Source organism: Rhodnius prolixus, unplaced genomic scaffold (assembly GCF_049639745.1).
Source record: "Rhodnius prolixus isolate KJV_2025 unplaced genomic scaffold, Rpr scaffold_2, whole genome shotgun sequence".
NCBI classification, from domain to species: domain Eukaryota; kingdom Metazoa; phylum Arthropoda; class Insecta; order Hemiptera; family Reduviidae; genus Rhodnius; species Rhodnius prolixus.
This window is the reverse complement of record NW_027411592.1, coordinates 59,702,266-59,723,664: the sequence shown is the minus strand read 5'-3', so window position 1 is coordinate 59,723,664 and position 21,399 is coordinate 59,702,266. Positions and strand designations below refer to the sequence as shown.

Below are 21,399 nucleotides of genomic sequence, written 5' to 3'. Positions count from 1 at the left end.
ATTTCGATCAAAGTTGATTTCCCATTTCTAGTTTCCAATGGAATTATTTCTTTTGAGATCCTCTTGGCCCATTGAAGGTTTTTTTTTTACAAATTGGTCAGCGTCAGCATTGGTGTGTGGGGTTTAAAAAATCTCAAAAGAGGTTTTGAAGAAAATTTAGGTAAAAACAAATTAAAAGTATAATTTAGGTTAAAGCCCATGAATATTTCTTAGTATACGCTGCTTCGGTGAGGGTTTGTTGAAGTATGCCTACAATGTAGGTAAAATGCTTATGGGTTAGAATAAGGATGAGGAAGTGTTTGCCTGTGGGTTCGCTAAACCCAAATTGTAGCTAAAATATCAACTACCTCTGCAGTCCCTATGTGGATTATTTTTAAATGTAAATAAATGTTGTTCGTGTTGTTAGACTGGGATACCCGCAGTGACGGCCAAGATACCTGAAGAAGTGGCTAGTCCACTTCCTCCCTACGGGGTCTATTGTCTCGGTTAAAAATATTCGCAAAGCCAAAGTGTGGCTTTAATAAATAAATAAAAGCTCCCACTATATTCTTTATCAAAGCTTCAAGACCTTTCCCCTTAAATTCGCCTAAAAACTATCAACAATAGTTCAACTAAGTCATAGATTTTGTGAGCATAACTTGGTAAAACAACTTACATATATTAATGTTCATCAATAGCTGATGATGGCCTATTTAAGTTGAAAAACTAAAATTTAATGGTAAAAATAAATTCAAAAAAAATTGCTTGAAAAATAATTAATTGATTTGTATGAATTTAATAATATAAACATTCAGAAATAAGTTTCATTTCCCTACTAGATATATATATCATTTTTCACATAACCTTGTAACACCTTAGAGGTTGCCACAGTTTTTTTTGAGAATTGAAATTTATCAAAGTAATTCCGGTTTTATATATTATTTTAAATAATTATAAATTTCTATGTGAACTTTCACACGATTTTTACCTTAGCAATGTAAGTAATCAAATTTTCTGCTAAAGTAGAATTGGCATAAAAAGGTGACTTGAATATTTTACATGTTCAATGTACTTGAAAGTTCAAGCACTGAAGAAAGCGTGAACGTCAAAGCTTTCTCCGGAAGAAGAAGAACGACTTCTGCACGAAGCATTGGATTGTAGTAGTCTGTGACCTGCAAATCACACAAGTTGTTACTACCTTTAACAGTAGTAATTCCCAGAAAATTACCTTCCTTTAATAGCACTGCAATCAGCTGACCTTGTGTTGTCCAGAGTATCGTGGATAAGAGTTAAACAATGAGCTTAATTTGAGCTTCGAGTTAAATTTCAACTTTATCTCAAATCTTTATAACAAATCCTAGTTAACTGTACTGATTTTTCAAATTTTCAATAGCAAGATAAAGTATAACTAACTGCGCATATTTATTTTTATAGAAAGAAAGGAATTAATTTTTTTTTTAAAAACAATAAAATTCCAGGCTTAGAACTGGGAACCGTGTACTGCTATATTTCCAAGTACTCATATTGCGAGATTCTAACCACTCAGCTATGTATACTAGTGCCTAGATTTACAATCGTTAATTAAAACAAGAAAAATCGATTGGATCTATAATCGAGAAAGTAGCAAAACAAAATGTTAAATAGTACTGCTGGTGAGCTTGATTCCTAACCTCTAGGAAATTTTCCACCTCTAGTTATCGTTTAGGGAAAATCGTGTATGTGATCATTTATTTATGAAATTCTTACGAGCAAGATATATACATAAAATTTTTGTTTTATTTTTAGATCCACTACTTATACCTTGCTAACATATAAGTCGGGAACTTCAACCAAATCTGGTCGTTTCTAATGAAAAACTTAAAATGAAAAATCTGCATAACTTAAGCTGATAAGTTTCCTATGGAGTAAGAGTCATCAGACAAGGAAATTAGCTGACATCTACTTCCGGAGTGAAGCCGGCAGTGTTTTATTCAGTAAATTCAGGTAATAAATTTTCTAACCTACATAATTTGAGGGCCACTCGAATATAGCTGATGGAGATGATTTACAAATTAATTATTTTCCAATTTTTAACTGAATATGCTCTTTCTCATCGCCGTTATACTTATTGAGCGAACACAAAAGAAGAATTTACGAATCTTTATAATATGTGAAAAAACCTTGACTTATTTTATTGTTTAGTTCAGAATTGTTTTCTAAAATTAATTTTTTACAGACATTGTTTACGTTGATTGCTTAAATCGTGTGCTTTTATTTTTTTTTTTTTTTAGAAAAATGATCTTTAATAATAAACATGTTATCCAAGTGAATGTTTTGGCTTTAAATTGATTAATGAAGTTCAGAACTTATTTTCAAAAGTATAGTAAAAATTATTTTCGGATCACGCAATGAAGTAGTTGTAAGAGTCAGTAAGAGACGGAAACATAAGTCGAATTCTTTACACAAAAACTTATTAATCTACCTCTAATAATGCATGAATGTTCGAAACTAATCAGGTATTCAGAAAATATGCATGCTTACCACGGATAAAATCAGGATAGAAAATAGTTTCTTTAAAGTTATGAAAACTGGATAAAGAAAGTAAAAGAATACTTTACATAAGAAAATACAATGAAGCCGGGTGTTACTTGTAGTTGTTCAGAAACGTGGTTTTAAAAGTGGGAGATTCCCATTTGAATCCCGGGTGTTGCCACGTTTGTTGGGAAAAAACAAAAATGTAGCTGTCACTTGTGTAATAATCAACTAGTAAAATAAATTTTTATGAAATGATTTATATCTTCATTTGCATAAATCAAAAACTGCAATAATGGGAATGTTTTTTTTTTCTTTAAATATTTTATGAATATGCAGTAAGAAAAGAAAATTTATTCTACTCGTGCGCATTGAAGATTTATAACTTTGAAAGAGAACTATCAGAGTAGTAGTTCTAAACAACTAATACCTAAAATAGAAACAAAACAGCTTTGGGAAAAGACCTTAATTACTTCCTCTGGATTTAGTAAGAGGATATATTGCAATCGGCAAATAGATTTTCGGAATTCAGTTTATACAAAAAAGAAAAAACATACATTATATGAGATCCCCAATAAAAAAAAGAATATTTTAAACAGAAAATTTCAAAATATGAGGGGAAATACAGCTAGATACAGCATTCCTTGAAAATGCTAATTTACGAGTTCAGAAACTTTGTTTCTAATATTCAATAGACAGATTTTAATAAACATACATTTAAGAAAATCGGTTCTCTGGAAGAATAGATCAAGATTTGATGACCCTAAATTTGAGACGCTAACTACAAATACTTAGACAAGAAGTCTAGTTAAAGACTGATTCCATTGTGTGAAGATATACAGTGGAGTCTCGGTTATCCGTCATGACCGGGACCGGACACGTGACGGATAGTCGAATAGACGGATAATGGGAAAAAACAGGAAAATTTCCAGATTCTTTTGTTTAACATGTATAAAACTTGTATTAACTGGTATACATATTTTATACGTTTATACGCTTAAGCCTTAAAGGTCAGCTATCTTTCATTATTCAATTCATTCTATTGTGTATTAAAATTAATGAATACAATGTCTGCGACGACATCTAATCGGGTTTTGTGGGCGGTTTTAGTTTGTGGTTGATCTTTTTTAGGAAAAAACCCAAAAAACTGTCGAATGATGGCCAATTTTTTTTATTTTTTTTTTATTTTAATTTTTTAAATACTGAGGACAGTGACGGTTAATTGGAACAGACGGATAACCGATACTCCACTGTATAAAGAAAGGGGAAAAAAAACATTGAAATTAATTATCTTGGAACAATTTAACAAGTCTACATATAAAACGACTGGCCACAATTTAAGGAAAATTTATATATAGTCTTCAGAAAAATTGGGTGAAAAAAAAAGAAACCTATTCGGTAAAGTGGCACTTTCAATAATTCATTCAAGATAACAAGTTGCCGATTACATATCGCGAACTTTCGAGGTAGTATTTCTTTGTAATAGTTCAAGATTTAAAAGGTTACATTTATTTCCATTGTAAAACTCAAAATGGGCAATCTTCCTGAAAATCAATACTACTATCTCACACTGTTTAAGAGAAATTAAAAAATAATAATAATATAATATGTCATTAAAAAAACGTTCTATAATTTTTAAACTTATCTCATTGCACATTAATTTTTATAAACCGTTACAACTTCATTGTTTGATAAAGTTATAACAAAAATTATCGTTATTGATAAGTTATCAGATAAAAACCGTCAACAACAAAAAAAGAAGTCATTTTTTTGTATTTAACAACCAAAAACTTAACATTTTCATCTTAATTTTGTTTACAACTTTAATAGTCACCTTTTGAAATTTTATTTATTAGACAAAAAAAGATCAGATAATACGAGGTGGTGAATGTCCAAAGGCAGTGAAAATTTAATGACAAGACTATGTAACTGATAATTTAAAAACAATTTCCTTTGTTTTGTATTTAAATTTTAAATGAACATTAAATTGATTTGCAATAGCAAAAGTTTAGAATTAAAATTTTCTTTAATATAGTAATATCTTAATTTCAAAAGTAGGTCATTGTAACATGGTGGGACTTACGTGTCTTTGAATTGAAAATCAGAATTTTTTCATAAAATGGTTAAATAAAATGCTTAAATATTTAAGAATTAATAACTTGGAAGAAAGAAAATAAAGTTGAAAGAAAAATTAAGTAGGGAATATTTAAAAATAAAATTATGTTCAAATGAGCAATGAATCCCGGGTATCACCATGGTAACGAGCGAAGCGATAGCAATGGACAAGGACTTAATGCAAAAAAATCCTCATTAAATTCAATCTTTTTGCACTTATAAAAGTATTATAATATTGAAAGAATTTATTATTTTTTTGATTACTCACCAATAGAAAGCAATTTTATCACCATGTCCCAGTTTTACGTTTCTATCGAGTATATTATAACAAATATTTGTGGTAGCACCTTCCAGCCATTTAATAAATATCGGACCTTCATTGATGTCGAAATTGTAAGAGAAAAATTTTGTAAACGGTGTTTCCCAATGAAATTGTGATACTATTTCGCCCCAAAATTTTTCCGGTTGTTCTAAAGATTTTGCATACATTGACCTATAAAGGCCTAACGATGGTATATATGAATTTGAGGAACGTTCCTCACTGGGACGGTACACTTGACACTCTCGTGACATGTCGGAAAAACGACTACTTGTCGTGCCGGCGGCGCTTTGAATGGCGGCTATTCCAATAGGGATGACTAGAGTGGGAAAAAAACGTAAAAACCACAAAGAAAGGTGTACACTGGCCTTACTAGTCAATAGTTAAAACAGAGGTGTAGTTCATGTTTAAGCCACAAGGTTTTAGAGCTCAGTCTTCGTAAGAGTTTATATTATGTCCGGTAGACTACACTACCGTACAGATGTTCAGATCTTAAAACATCTTCCCTCTATTTATTTGAATAAGGTCGTAACATTTTTAACGGGATTGTAAGAATTGAAGCCGCACTGCCTGCACGATCATAAATACCATCTTTCCGATTAGTAGTAAGCGAGAGTAAGAATAAATTTGATATAATTAAAATTTTATTCCTTCTTTTAATTTTATAACAATTTGGGAACACGAACACCGGTACAAGTGCAACTTACCCACGACTAGCCACGTCTCATCTATTCGTTACTATTAGTGTCGGCATGTGATTTAACACGCAACTACTGAACTTCGACATTCCACTCCACATTGCATCAAATAAACTTCAAACTTTAGTTATTTATAAGAAAGAAAATTCGTGTGTTCTTAGATACTGTCAAGCGTTATTTTTTTTCCACCATCATGTATTTTAAAATATTAAATAATATTTTAAGAATCAATGTTAAGACTGCAAAACTCCAGAGGACGGCTCAGCTCCGGGTTGATCTGACGTGAGTTCATGAACTTCCTTTTTTGACGCATGATGTTATTATACTTGTCAATTAACGTAGGGAATCCTTTAATGAATCCTCTTCTCCTTATTTTTACGATTCTTTCGTTGAATGATAGTACCTATTAAAAAAGTTAATTAATGCCTATTTTTTTAAAGTGAGCTATCAAATTAGGTATTCTGGCCGAAGGCGATTAGCAAACGAACTTTATTGTGAATTTCCCGTATTATTAACTATTAAATAATATAAGGTCTTAATCTTGTAAGATCTGGACCGTAAATCGATCCCAGTATCACAACATTAGCTTAGCAGGCCTCACCTTGAACTGCTATCATGACGCCTTGCAGTGGAAGCATTATATGTTTCTTCTTGCGGTAAAGATTTGGAAGCAATACGTATTACGTTAAGACACTTAATTAAAAAAAAAAAAAAGGCATTTTTTGGTCATCTTCAATCTGGTAATATCCAGAAACAGTTAGTCCTTTACCATCCTGAAGAAACGAAACTATAGAAAAGATGTTATTAGAATCCTAAGGAAAGAAGTTGTTACTTTTAGTTAAATGGTTTGCTAGTAGCTTTTGTTATTAAAACCATCCAGTACGATAATTGTATGAGGATTGATCTACAACAATTATGAGCTCCAACTTTGATTATTTTTTATCCTTTAAAATTAAATTTCCCTAATTTTCATTATATTGTAATAAAGAGCATATCCTCATTTATAAGTATAATTTTTTTTAACTAAAATTTTAAACTTTGTGAAATAACATTTCAGATACAAAAACTTAGCTGTTCACAACTCTTTCTTTTACACTAGTTATTAGTTATTTAAAAAATATTAAAATGAAAATAACATTGAACAAATTGTATTCTTTACAATAATAAAATAGAAATTGCAAGAAAACGAAACAATATATAATCATTATTAACAATAAACCAATATCTCAACAAGAATAACTACAAGCTTGTTTCAAATTAAAGACTAGACATGCAGATCATGTAAATGTTCAATGTTCACATGATTTTAAATATTCTTGATATTTTTCTTCTGACATCAATTGATTCAATTCAGTATCTCCTTTGGTCATGGCAATCTTGAAAAGCCAACCTATTAACAAAAAGGAAAAAATGAAAAAGTAGTAATAAAGTAATTTATAGTTCAAATTATTATAATAAAATAAAGCGCAAAGCGATCTAGTAGAGTAATCGAAAACTGAGTTTTCTCTATGGACACACATTCTGAGACTCTTGTTTACAAAATACGTAAATAAATAAATAAAACTTTGATTGACTTCTTGTTTCATTACGACAGAAACCTATACCATTTTTCAAATTTTATTGGTCTTTTTCTTCTTTCATTTACCTTAATAATGTTTTTATATATGAATATTTGGAAATCTTTTGCATCATCTTCAGCTTTTATATTATATATTGGTACATATAAACCTGCTTCTCAGTTCTGGCTCTTAGTTTCTGTACCTCAACCAACCCGCATAGCCACGTAAGTTTCAATAATCATAAAGAATTTATTGTATTTTACTGTTAATTTTTGTATTACTGATTTTTACTGATTTTCTATGTTACTGACTCTGTAAATTGTTTTGTATTTGTAATATCCATGCCCTGAAGAAGACAATATATATTTGTCGAAACGTTGGCAAAAAAAGACGAGTTTGTTTTTTATTTGACCGATTCCTCGCCAATCTTGAATCCTAAGCTAATATCAACTATCTCTGCAGGCCCTATGTGGATTACTTAAATGTTAAAGAGTGTCAATAAATGTTCACTTTGTTAGGCTGGGATACCCGCAGGGACGCCATGATCCCTGAGTCCACTTCCCCCTACGAGTTAAAAAACCAAAACAAAAACGTGACCGCAAAGCGCAATATACAAGCTAGAGATTATCTCATAAAATTGTGTGATGGTAACTTGGCAAATAAAATATAAATAAATTCAATAGTAAAAATTTTTAATAAAGTACGATAATTCATTAATTTAATAAAAAAAAAAACGATTCAGAAGAAAAGATTCATTTACAAACTAGATATGTATCATTTTTCTCATAACCTATTAACATGATACTTTTTTTTTTTTTTTTGGAGTACAGAGGCTCCTGTCTTGATTTTGATAAATTAACTTTTCCAAGGTAATTGCAGTTTTATACATTTGAAATAATAACATTCGATGTGAACTATCACACGATTTTGCATAAACCAATTATGTTAAATTTTCTTCAAAATTAGAAGCAGCTAAAAAAGGTGACTTGAATAATACTTTACATGTTCACTGCAATTAAATTTCAAGCTCTGAAGAAAGCATGAACGTCTAAGTTTCCCCTGAACCCAACTAAGGATTAGATACGTACTTGTCTAAAACGACGGATGCATGCCTATATCTGCAGGAAACATGGTAAACTAGAATCACTACAATCTCATTTCAGTAATTTTGTAGTGTATAGTATAGTGAATATCGAATGATAATGTAAGTAATGTTGGTTAGGTAATTACCCTAATCGATTCAACAGTATCACCTCAAACTTCTATAACCAATAGGGCTTTCATTGACTTCGACTGCAAAGAAATAAGGAAGACATAGTTCGCCAATAGTTACAACACACTTAGTTGGAATATAAATTAAAAACACTGTCTTTGGGCAATAAAAAAAAAAAAGGCAGATCGTCTTGCATAATCGGACAGTATTTTGCAACCATACACCACTGTTCACGTATATATTAAAAAAACAATGATGAGAAATTGAAAATCTCAAAAAGTTATCAAAAAAAATTGTGGGGGACATCTCCTGTAGATCAACCGTTGCCAATAACTCTTCCACAATAAACGATTTTCACGAACATAAATCCATACCCTACTCTATAACTTTGTGACTGCACAAACAGGAAAATCGCAGTCCAATTGGAAATGAGTAAAACATATAATAGGTTTTACATTACTAACATGACAAAAATTTGGAGATCCAGAAAACTAATAATAAGAAGCCTTAGATGGATGAATCTACGCTTTCAACAGCCAGGAGTAATAATGTTTTAACCATTCATTTAATCCTTATCTTAATTTTTGAGTTCATACAAATAAAATAAACAAAAGAAAAAAACGTTAAAAAATTCTTAGTCTCAATCAAGGATACCCGAGAAACTGTTACTTCAAAAATCAGCCAGGATGATAATACTCTCTTAAGAAGAAGTTAATTTTAAAATGGAAATGTTCAAAACTTTGCCCATTATATTAAGTGTCATAATACCATCAGTATAGCAAGCTTTATTAATCAGTCCAGGAGTTTCTTCTACGGCAGCATTCTTTTCTACAACTTTTCCAGATACAGGGCAAAACAGTTCACTAGCCGCTTTTACACTTTCCAAAGCACCAACTTCATCTACACAGACATGACATTTGTTTTTTATTGCATATGAAAGTACAAATATCTCACGTGAATAATTTTGCTTAAAAGTAATTGTTATTGTTACCATTTTGGCAAACTTCTGTACCAACTTCTGGAAGTTGTGCAAACACTACATCTCCAAGAGCTTCCTGAAAATGAATACTTCTTTACTATTTTCATTTTTATTATATTTTATCAAATCACGAAAGCGAATATAGATATAAACAGCTACAAGTGCGCTCCTTAAATTTGCAGATGGCCTTGAAACACAGTAAACGCAAATTTAATTTTTGCGAATTAGTGAATTTTTCAGATGTGAGAGGCGTGCCCCACTTATTTTATTTGTGTTCATAGTAATTTTTGCTTTATATATTTTTAAAAGACCTAAGTTATAATTTACTCTCATTGCGAGTTGCTTACGAGTTTTTGTAGAGACAGAGATTCCAATCTAACTACTGTATCAATCACGTATTCATTTTTAAAGCGAGGAAAAAAATGCTTGTACAGGCTTTATTACACATTCAATGAATTTTCAAAAAAAAAAAGTAGCGCACAAAATCAAGTTATTTGAATGAAATGCTTCTATTTAAATCAATAACTTATCAAGGCAAAATGTTTAAAACAGTGAAAATCTAGTCGTATGCTTATTAATCATTTGTAATAGAACCTTCAATGTTACAGATTTTTGGTTAACCTAGGACAACAATGTTCTAATTTTCTTTTATTTTAAGTTTACGCAAATTTCTATACTTAATTATTTACCTGGGCATAGTCAGAAATTCCAACAGTTCCTACATTTCCATCAACTTCTACCCATTCATGCTTATCGCTGTACAGCCGACCTGAGCACATGGAAAACATATGTAGGACTTATTTTAATAACTTATTTTTTGCGTGTTTAATTATTTAATTGTATGATAAAAAATGACAATGTTACTTACATTTTACTGACGTATAATTCCTGTACTGAGACCAATTATTTAATCTAATAGATCTTACAGTACGACATGATAGAACAGATATGTGTGACCCTAAAGGTTGTGCCAGTAGCCTAGCACAGTGTACGAACTGTGATGTTGCCATGTCTTCCAAATTAACTGTGAGATACTATTGAATCGTACTGATCCTTTACGATAATGGGAATCTTTTTTTATTATTATTATTTGCGTAATGGGGGCTGTTATTTATCTTGACAGGGGAGCTACCACTTATTGTTCTATTTGGGTCGATCTTTAGTGCGTATTTTTGTTATAGCTTCGTACCGAACTATTAATACACATTCAACGGTTTTTATTCTAGTTTAGTTATTAGCATATAATGAAAAATATAATTTTAATTTTACGAAAAATAACTTCTTGATTAATGAAAAAATTATTATTGGTGCAAATATTTGAATTAGGAAGGTTAGCTTCTTTCATTAAGGCGCAAGTCTCTACTTCTGGAAGAATAGTGTAACTTGTTTCAAATTCAAATACAGTACGGTTTTTGAATCCATTATAACGTTTAAAACTCATTATTTCTGATATATAAAATCAAACGTGAAGTAGTTTATAATTAATGGATGACGAATAAAACTAGATCAAATCACGAAAGATTTTTAGTTTTTGTATTTATTTTTTGTTTAATAAACGAATAAACAAAGAATTCACTTTTGAGCCCCGGCATTGCTTTCTCTTACTACAGTTTACTGAATTAAATTATTCTGAAACTACAAAAATGTAATGAAAAGGTAGATAGGTTCGTATTTATACACAAATTTAAATGAATCTGTTGAAGAAGCATGATTTTATAGCTTCCCCTGGATCCTTCTAAAAACACTGCTCTCAGATAGTAGTCTAAAATCAAACTGATGGTCCAAACATGTTTTACGTCAAAGTTCAAATGAAATCGTTTGGCGAATGAGAAAATTACTGAAATCTCAAATAAGCAGTACAGGATTGAAGCAAATTTTCTACTCGGAATTTAGCAAAACATTTGATACCATAGCTAGAGGTAGAATCTTGCATTAAAAGTCAATTTGTAAGAGATCTTATTGTTCTTTTGGGAGCCTGGCCTAATAAAGATTCAGAAGAAATATTTCGCTAATCATGCTTGTTTTTAGAGCGTACACGATGTTTACACTTTTTATAAATTTAGAAATAATACCATAGAGAAATTGACACTATAATGCAATTTAACAGGAAACATTCACTCCTATCCCAAAATTACTCATAGAGCTACTTCTGAAAAATTATTTTTATTAAATAAGAAGAAGATTATTCGGCAATGACCTGACAAGTTTTAAATAAAAGATTTAAGTAGATTATGTTAAAAAATCTAAAAACTGGTTCAGTTAAGTTTGCTTTGGTTAACAGATTTCTGTCAGGTCCCCCACCTCACCTAAATCAAATATCGCATTTGAACTTTCTTTTCCTGTTAAAATACTCAACATCGAAAAATTTACAACTGTCTCCTAATCTATAGGCAAAATAAAGTAAAATATTGGTGTAAATCTGCTAATTGATATATCTAAATTATCTTATTTGCTCTATTTTAGTGAAGAAATGATAAAATGTTGCTTTTGATAGCATTAATAACGTTTGTAAAACTCGATTTTTATTATCTAAGGTCAAAGTGTTATCCCCCCTGCGGATAGAATTGCGTAACAACTTTTAAATGTTCTTCAGAAAAATTATGAAACACTGATTTTTTATTTGTGGTATTTTTCCAATTCGATAATTAAAAACTTTGATCATTTTATATCGTAAAGGAAAGATATATTAAATACATATTGGATAAATAGGTTTCATAAAAAAAGTCTGCTTTAAGATAAACCTCCTACATTCCTAAAATAGAAGATAGACAATGAATTAGAATCCAAAAATATATATTCGCTTAAAAAGAACTTTTCTTTTTAATTTGTGGTGGTCACAATTTCAGAGCAGTACAAAAATATTTTATAGTGTTCTTTTCAAAAGAATGATATCTTATTTTTCTTACACTCTGCCTCAGTTGTCATCCAGCCTCTTCAGGTTTTTCGTAGCAAACTATAAAACATTTCTAAAATTCAGAGCGCTTATAAATTGAATGTTATGGATGTGCACAAACAACTTTACTGCATTAAAATTGAACCAACATACTGCGCTTTCTGGAAATGTAAATAACAGATACGTCATTTTGGTTCATTTATGTCGCAGAAGAGTGAGGAAAGAAAAGAAAAATACAAATCTTTTTGCATATGAATAAGAGTTAAGAATGTGGTATATTCTTGCAGTGATTCATCTATAAAGAACGTGGGCTGAGAAATTAGTAAATTAAAGCAGATTTACGATTCGCTTCCATCATGCTAATCATCAGCTGTTCAACTAAAAAAAACACAAATATACTATACAGATCTTCTCTCTGGAACCTTCCTATAATCAATTTGGAGAAAGTAAAAGCTTGCTAACTCCTATTGAGAAAAATTATTGCAGGTCTAACGGAGCATTCACCGCAGAATCATGATTTGAATTTACATATATAGCCTCTGCATACTAACGGCTTTATCACCATTATTTGATACATTTATTTGGGTGTATATATACAGGGTGAACCAGTAAGTATTGTCAATAGGCTTACTGCGTGTAGTACATCTAAAGTGGAGTTCAATGACGTATTGGCGAACTTCATATTTTCCTCTGTTCTTGAGTGACGTCACTTTTAAGTTTTTTTCTAAAATCATTACTTTTTTTCCAATAAAAATGTTTATTACTCAGAAAGTTTTAGTCCGAATTCGATTCTGATGAAACGATTAGAAAGACAGATAAATTTCCTAAAAATTGACACCATTTTGAAGCATAAATTATTCTCCAAACTGCCTTAATCTTCCACCGGAACCTAGAAAAATAAAAGTAATCGAAATTTTTAAGAAAACTCATTAGGCCCTTACGTGATCATTATTCAGACCTAGGTGCTGGCACTTTTTATAAAAGTTTCCTTGTCTATTGGGCTTTCAAACGGTATATCATTTTCCAGGATTCCTTTTATCTTCGTATGAGAAATTGCGTTTGTTTTTACAAGAAAACGTGTTCACGAGCATAAGCAGTGATATTGTATTGTGTTGTTTAATTCATTAAACTCTTGTGGATGGAGCTGTAGTCAATTTTTAAAGTAGATTGTCTTAAAATAAGGTAGTCTAAGGTTACTTATTGCATAAAAAAAACAAATACAAAAAAAAATCTAAACTGAAATATTTGACAAAATGTTAGAAAATATTTTAAACAAGTGCTATTTTTATTATCGAAGAATAATTAATTTAATTAATTGAAAACTCTTTTAGATGGAGCTGTAGTCAATTTTTAAAGTAGATTGTCTTAAAATAAGGTAGTCTAAGGTTACTTATTGCACATTAAAAAAAAAAAATCTAAACTGAAATATTTGACAAAATGTTAGATTTTGAAACTGAGAAATATTCATAGTAGACAGAATAAAAATTGACGAGAACTGATAAGAAATTAAAAAAAAAAAAAAGAAAAGGAATCTGTATCAGCAAAATTAGAAAATTAAGCTAGTGTAACCACGTTCCACAATATCAATCAATCTGTTTCCAAGATTAGTGAAATTATGCTGACCTGCCTAGGTCAGTAGCAACTTTTCAAATTAGTTTTGGTTGACTTTTTAAATAGGTCAGCCTCCGGAGTGTTACATGTTAAAAACAATACTTTTTTCCATTACCTGGTTAGGTAAGCGGAAAAGGCTCTTGAAAAGATAACAAAATCTAGGGGGCAGCCCATCTGGACTTGTATCCGGGACTACCGGGGTCCAGATTGGTATCCGTTCAGCTAAATCTTAAACATTTATTTAGCTATCAGCCATTATTTATTGGGTAAACACGAATATTTGTTATAAATAGTTAAAATATAAAAAATAAATAAAAATAGAGATAATAAAACATTTATATGATAGCATCGAATTCATAGAAATAAAAATTCTTTCTTTAACTTTTTTTTGTGCCTAATTACGATTGAGATGTAGGTAGATGTGAACGGATTCTGCAAATTCTGGTTTGGTACGATATTACGCTCTGTTTTATAATTCCCTGAGAATGGTAAAAAAAAAAAAAAAAATGAATGGGAAAGCATTAAAAGAAAATGGAAAAGACATTATTAGTGTTTTTCACTAACTCTTACTACAACTTAGAAACGGAAAGTATCGCGATCTTATCGAATTTCCAATATCGATTTTTTTCTTACCTGGAAATATTATTGTTTTAAGACTCCTGAGAACAAATATTTAGTTTTTTTTTTTTTTTTTTTTTTACAAAACAATGAAATTTGGGCCACCTTCAAGAGAAAATACAACACCTTCTAAAGCATAAGTTCTTCACTAAAGAACTAAATTTAACTGCTTATAAAGGAAATTCACATATTTAAGAACAATGAAATTTATCTGCTTATACCACAAACAGAAGTGTTTTAAGAAAAAGTTTTTTTTAAAAATATTTCTTTACTTTAGGAGTTAAATAAATAAAGGAAATAAAAGCAGATTTCGGGATATTATTTCTATTTAAACGCATTGAGTGAATAAAAACATCAAAATACATTTTGGAAGGAATGTCACAGCCAGAGTACAATAATGTAATGTACACATATCTCACAAAATGTACAAAAAAAAAAAAAAATTAAACGAAACAGAGACAAAAGTATAAAAACACTGTTTGTGTAAAACTTGTTTTTTTTTTTTTTAATTAAAAACATATTCTTATTATTAATAAATACTCTGTACATGTTGAAAAGTGACAATTACAGCAGCTAATGAAGTGCTGTAATTCTGTTATGTACCAAAAAAGTTTTGTTTCTTTACTTAGTACATCATTCCACACTAAATTCGGTACTTTTCCGTTAGCCGGGCGCAAGCGAAAAACAGTATTGGGTAAAACTGTTTTCTTTACAATTCATTAATATTTGTTTATAGTTGAACTTGTTTTGCTTACTATTAATTAATATTTGTTTATAGTTGAACGTTTTCGACTTTTTTCCGTTGACTTGGCTCGCTATTGGTTCACAATTGGCGACATTTGCGCCCGACTAACGGAAAAGTACCCTAAATTCTTGTGCATGTCTTTTTTACCCTACTTTTATCTTTTTCTTTTCGTACTTTCTTTACACAATATTTTTTGATTTTTTGTTAATTAAATCTCTTTTTTGCGTTTTTTTTTTTTTATCAAAAGTTTTAAATTTTAAGTTTATATGTTTTCACTTTTAAAACAATCCTATGTTATGTGACCGTCCATTTGAATTATGAATGGGCACAATAACAGGTTTTGAAACACTCCATTCATACCACACTATCTTTTTGTTAATCAATCTCCAAAAGTTAACTTCCAGTTCATCACCTTTTTTTAAAGAAATGGGATGCTGTAAAAATAAAAAGAAAATAAAATAGAATAAAGAAAAAAAATTCTTTAACTTTGTTCTAGTTTTAAGAAAAAAAAATTAGAATCCTAATTTCGTTAGGTCGATTTTCTCCAAGAAAGTTAGCAGGAGAACTCTCTCCCATCTCCACTAATAAACACATGTATAATTTATAATAATGATTTACCTGAATTGGAAAATATATAGGAAACCAGCTGAACATTCCAGTAGAATAGGTTTTAGGCACAATACTCAGTCGTATATCTTTGTATAGGACAGTATCGAAATAACCAGAAAAACCATGCAACACTGAATCTTGTTCAATTTTAAATGTTAGTTTTTTAAATCTTCTATTATCCTTAACTGGATCTAAAAAAAAAAAGAAGAAAAAGGATACAAACTGTTGAATTACACATAGGATCTGTCAGGAAGTTCTAGGCAGAGTAGTGAAAGTGAGTACTTGGTATAGTGATATAACTTGGGGTGCGTTCCACTTGGCGACCACAACGACCACGACCACGACCGCGATTTTGGCCGTTCCACTTGCTTGTGAGCGTTGCGATCGAAAACCCAAGTGGAACGGACTGTGGGCGTTTTAACCGTTCATGTAAACATTACATATGGCGGCCTCGAAAATAAGTTAGAAGCTTGAAGAGGTTATTTTTTAATTTAAACCCCATTTATAAGCAGTTATAATAAACTTTATTAATTATTGATAAAGTTGACTTATATTAAAAGAATATATATAATTCAATTTTTTATATTACATTTTAGTGGAGTATTTATAAAATTTACGTTTAAATAAAATTAAAATGTCTTTTGTGGCAACAGTTGGATATTTATTAATAATGCTTTAGAAAGTTCTTTATCTAGTTCCGATTAGAGTGGAATGTAATTTTACAAAATCGCAATGATAAAAAGCGAAAACTTAGGCCACGTATTATTAGCTATCAGAGTAATTGATCTTTATTCAAATGAAGAATTTAAAAGTTATTTCAGGTAAATTATTTTGTGTTATTCAGTGATTTAGTATGTAAAGGGATAAGTAATTATTTATTTATTTTTTTTTTTTTTTGTAGACTTTCGAGAAACACATTCTATTATTTACATGAAATAATACTTTCATTTACAAGAGATAATTTTTTCGGTCGCCATATTTTGTTTTAAAAATTGCGCCAACTCTGAACGCCCACTTCGACCCAGCTATTAAGGTGGGGCGTTGTGGTCGTTGTGTGAGCGAAAATAGTGACGTCATTAGTGACGTTTTCGCCACGACCACAACGACCGCGGTCGCCAAGTGGAACGCCTGAAAGTATGTTTTGGTCGTTGTGGTCGCCAAGTGGAACGCACCCTTGGTATACTGATGTCAACTAACCCACCCTCACCAATATTCTTCTTAATTATTCTGTACAAAGCATCTACAAATTAAAGAAGAGAATTCCACGTAGATTATATTTCCCTCTAAAACCTGGTAACTACTCAAGCTTTCCAGGCAACAACAGGTAGAATGAGAAGCTGGCGTTAGAGATTAACACTCTAGGTGCAATTTACAGCACCTAACCCAATGCTACCCAGATATTTTGTGGTACCAAAATCGGGACAATTTCGAGAAATTTTTTCCAAAAGCATCTACACCTGTTATTAAATAAAAACAGTTTCTGATATTCATCGAAACGAATGTCAAAACTAGACATATGGCAAGCCTTACGGATTCTTTCTTCTTCTCGTGGTAACAACAAAGGCATTCTAAGGGAAAGTCAATGTTAGTCAGGAAAGGTTTCTAACTGCGAGGAAAGCTTCTGATGCCTCAAATGCTTCGTTATGACTTGTACTACACCTTAAATTTGGATTTTTAAAGACAGTGAAATTTTAAAATGTAAAATTACTCAGAGCTTACAAGAATTATATCTCTTAAAACTTTTTTGTAATAAAATTTATTAGTCCCATTTGATGAGCAACCTTTTCCATTTTGTTTTTATTCAAATGTAAGAGCAGTCTGTAACAATTCGCCTACATAAAATTTAAAGATTTTAGTACATACATGACCAAACACTAACCTTTATTTGGATGGACAAAAGTGAAGAGTGGTTGGACAGGTGCTATGCTGAACGTATTCAACTGGTGAACAACATAAGGCATCTCGAATCTTGTATAATGAGCTCTATGCTCTTGATTTGTATGTTTTGCTTCGTTGTATAATTTATGAGACTGTAAGGGGCACAGATGAGACGTATACTCGCATGGGATACTTATACCATCATCTGTAACATAAAATCAATGTCAATTCTATATGTTAAGATACTTTATATGAACATGATTTATGAATACATATTTTATAAATATATTTTTTAGTTTAACAAGATCAATACAATTTTAGCCTTGTAAGAAACCAATATGCAAAAAAAAAAAAATTGATCAAGTAAAATCGATACCGTGAAAACTACATACCTTTTAGAAACATTTGAGCACCATCCAGGCATTCTGGTGAAAGTTCATTATCACCAAATGAACCGAGTAATTCAGAAACTAAGATGTCACACTTTTCCGGTGGATTCCAGAGTCGCATATCACACGCTACTACTTCCACTTTGTCACCCCATTCTTCCGCTTTGAGGCTATACAAACTGTAGACAGCAATAATAGAGTTAATGATAGACTTATAAAGAATGAAGATACAGGCAATTTTGTGCTAAAAACAACAAATAAAATGCTTACGTTACAATAGCGTTAGGATTTTTCTCAACTGCGTAGCATTTAATTTTTCTATTAGCAGAATTGGCAGCGTATAAAGCTGCATTTACCAAAGGTCCTCTACCGGCACCTACAACCATGACAACCCTAAAAATTGAAAAAAATTAACGTGAACAACTATCTAAAAATGATATGATGAAATAAAATTTTCATCAAATTTGGATTATTTTACAGTAAAACACAGAAAATCTGTTTCTTTGTACCTTTCAGGAAAACCAAACGGCACCTTATTTTACCTTTGCTTTGTGATCGGAGTGAAAAAAAGTTAAAGGAATAAAGAAAGAAGAAAATGTCAAAAACGGGTGTTGGAAGGAATTACCGTTCCCAGATCAAAGATGAAAAGAGAAAAAGGCTAACCCCACATGATGTTGACATACTAGCTACAAATGTAAATAAACAGTCGCTGACACCTGAGAAGATCAGAAATAGTCAAACAAACAATTTCCTCCCCACTGTCAGGATATGGGTAATTTGCCAATTTCTATCTATCAACAGGTATGGATTACTTGCAGAAACATCAAAATGGACAAACAATTTCCACTACGGTAACATTTACATCTATTTGCCTGTAAATAAACGAACAAAAAACGTTTCAGGAACCTACTATGCTCTGTTAAAAAGGTATAAGGCAAGATTAGCCAATGGCACTCAGGCGGTCCGAATCAATATTGCAACCAGTTTTACTAGTCTCAAAGAAATATTCCTCAAAAGACAATTCCATATTTTTTTAATACAAATTTTTTTTTTAATTTATTTTGTAATTGACAATCTGTACACAATCAGTAAATATGGAGAGAGTGATGAACTGGTGCGGGAGGAGAGAAACTACCCAGCGGTAGCACTCTCTATAGGAGAGAGGAGAATATGAGGAGGAGATTAATATTTACATATTTTAAATACCTTCTTGTCACGAACTTATAAATGCAACTTACGTTTGCTACCAAATTAAACTCATTCAAATACCAATAACTTAAAGAAAAAGAAACAATAACTAACTGAACATTTTTATCAGCTTCATCTTCAGGTACTCGATCCACAAGTGCTTGATATATAGCATGTCTATATTCTGTATATTTTACTGGATCTTTTTCAAACACTTCATACGTATTGGATTCAAGATTGTCCATAAGCGGTTGTAATGGTATTTGTAGATGATCTTCAAATCCTTTTGAATATGACGATACATCATCGCCTGAGGCTGCCAACTGGACAAAGATTTTTTTTTTTGCATTTATGTACAATTATAGGCATAATATTGAAAAATGTAAAACTTACTTCTATGCCTACCTGGTAAACATGTTCTAAATATTGTACATAATGTTTGTAAGAACTGTGTCTATTCGCCCCGGTAAGTAATAATTGTATTTTTTGTAAAGCACACAGTTTTAGAAAAGCTTGATGCGCATGTGAAAGTACAGGAAATCCTTTTCTATTTGTTAAAAACAGTGAAGTCGGTATCATGAGATTTTTAATTGGTTCGCCTAGCCATCGATTTAGTATATCTTGGCTAGGCAGATCGGCGGACAATTCTAAACATAAACCAATCTTTCTATCACTTGCACAAGTTAATCGCATATTATTCCACCTATTACAATAAAAAATTTTTGTTTTAATGCATAAACTTTTAACAATCATATAATTAAAAAAGTAATAATAATCAAGTACTTACCAATGCCAAGTATCATTTTCGTCGGATTTACTTTCTGGTACATCGGATCTATAATAATCAGCCTGAACCTTAGGGCTAATCATGGGTACTATAAACCAGAACTAAAGAAAAACATACATTAATAATAATATCTTTTTCTAACAGATTATTATTATTTTTTCTATAAGTACAAATAGCTAAATTAAACATTTACATCAGCTTGGTATCCAATATTTTCCATAGAAACTTTTCCACAAACAAACCTTGCAAGATTGGTTTGTTCAGGGCCATGCAATCTGATCAAAGCAGCCGGCAATCCAAGATGTGTGGCAAACATGATCTCCTGATTGAGTACTTCCTCGCTATGACTTCTTATTTTCTCGTCACAACTATCAAGATCAATCCATTCGGAAGTTTTACCCAATACTAAATTATTCCAATCTTAAAAAAAAAGAAAACAGAACAATGTATAAAAAAAGACTACAGTGGGTAATCTCAGCAAGAGCTATGAGGCAGCAGGCATTTAGGAAGAGTGGCATAAGGACTTTTTGTAAGGAAACCAGAAACATCATTCCGCTAATAATAGTGAGGAAAGTTATGATATTAAGAATCGGCTGGCCAAAGCAATCTAGGTTGAAAATTAAAAGAAAAAAGAAGAAGACGCTGACCTAAGCTGGATGGCCAGGGAAAGCCTCGTACAAGAGGAACTAGCCTTGAATCCAGAGAAATAAAAGTAAAACTACAAGGAATTTAATACTTGTTTAAATAGAGAATATCTATTTAAAATGGGCAAATGAAATTAAAAAAATACCTTGGCATGAGAGCAGCAAATCCGATCTTGTAAAAGCTAAAGCTTGAAAATCAACTTTTCCCAAATGATCCTCAACGGTAATAACTCTTTTATATCTTGGATGGGCAATCGGAACACAAATAAAAGCATATCTGAAAACAAAAATTAATAAATAAATAAAATGAACGTTTTCTTACCAACAACAGCACGTTGTTACCGTTAGAATTACCCGGCGTCTACAGCTTCAGCCAAAGCTTTTTTTAAATTCGGCGCTGTAGGAAAATCCAGACCACAGGATGTAATTTTCACCATTGCGATGTCAATTCATACGCAGTTAGTAGAGGTAGCTTCTTTAAAAAAGTAGTCACTGATCTTGGAGCGTGCACAAACGAACGCACGTTAGTTTTAACAAGGATTCATAACCGCAACGTAACCTAAACTCTTCAATGACAACATCCACTGTACCAAACTGAAGAATCTGAATTCCCTTTACACTTATAAAACATAATAGAAAATAACTTGCTTATAAGTAAATTTTA

General features: G+C 31.0%; 3 protein-coding genes and 1 long non-coding RNA gene across 4 annotated transcripts in view; 1 reads left to right on the top strand and 3 right to left on the bottom strand.

Annotated features, from left to right (window-relative positions):
• AcCoAS (acetyl coenzyme A synthase) overlaps nucleotides 1-5,330 on the bottom strand; it is a 58,457-nt gene extending 53,127 nt beyond the window's left edge. Inside the window, exon 1 of the mRNA XM_074116977.1 lies at nucleotides 4,874-5,330. Coding sequence (XP_073973078.1) covers nucleotides 4,874-5,178 — 305 coding nt within the window. The 5' untranslated portion in view covers nucleotides 5,179-5,330. The remainder of the gene's footprint in view (nucleotides 1-4,873) is intronic.
• On the top strand, nucleotides 1,825-6,849 carry LOC141448585 (uncharacterized). Its single transcript, XR_012455144.1, has 2 exons — nucleotides 1,825-1,962; nucleotides 4,347-6,849. It is a non-coding gene; the product is annotated as an uncharacterized lncRNA (long non-coding RNA).
• ppl (glycine cleavage system H protein, mitochondrial) lies at nucleotides 6,755-10,696 on the bottom strand. Its single transcript, XM_074117030.1, has 5 exons — nucleotides 10,242-10,696; nucleotides 10,063-10,142; nucleotides 9,386-9,449; nucleotides 9,163-9,294; nucleotides 6,755-7,012 (listed from the first exon to the last, which is right to left on the bottom strand). Exons 1-5 carry the CDS (start codon nucleotides 10,381-10,383, stop codon nucleotides 6,912-6,914), a joined length of 519 nt encoding a protein of 172 aa, XP_073973131.1. The 5' UTR covers nucleotides 10,384-10,696; the 3' UTR covers nucleotides 6,755-6,911.
• Nucleotides 10,697-14,803: 4,107 nt separating this feature from the next.
• csul (protein arginine N-methyltransferase 5) lies at nucleotides 14,804-21,312 on the bottom strand. Its single transcript, XM_074116984.1, has 11 exons — nucleotides 21,090-21,312; nucleotides 20,882-21,012; nucleotides 20,285-20,511; nucleotides 20,092-20,192; nucleotides 19,710-20,007; nucleotides 19,419-19,627; nucleotides 18,387-18,509; nucleotides 18,120-18,295; nucleotides 17,729-17,932; nucleotides 15,859-16,040; nucleotides 14,804-15,674 (listed from the first exon to the last, which is right to left on the bottom strand). The coding sequence occupies exons 1-11, from the start codon at nucleotides 21,170-21,172 to the stop codon at nucleotides 15,519-15,521; spliced, it is 1,890 nt and encodes a 629-aa protein (XP_073973085.1). The 5' UTR covers nucleotides 21,173-21,312; the 3' UTR covers nucleotides 14,804-15,518.
• Between the last annotated feature and the right edge of the window lie 87 nt (nucleotides 21,313-21,399).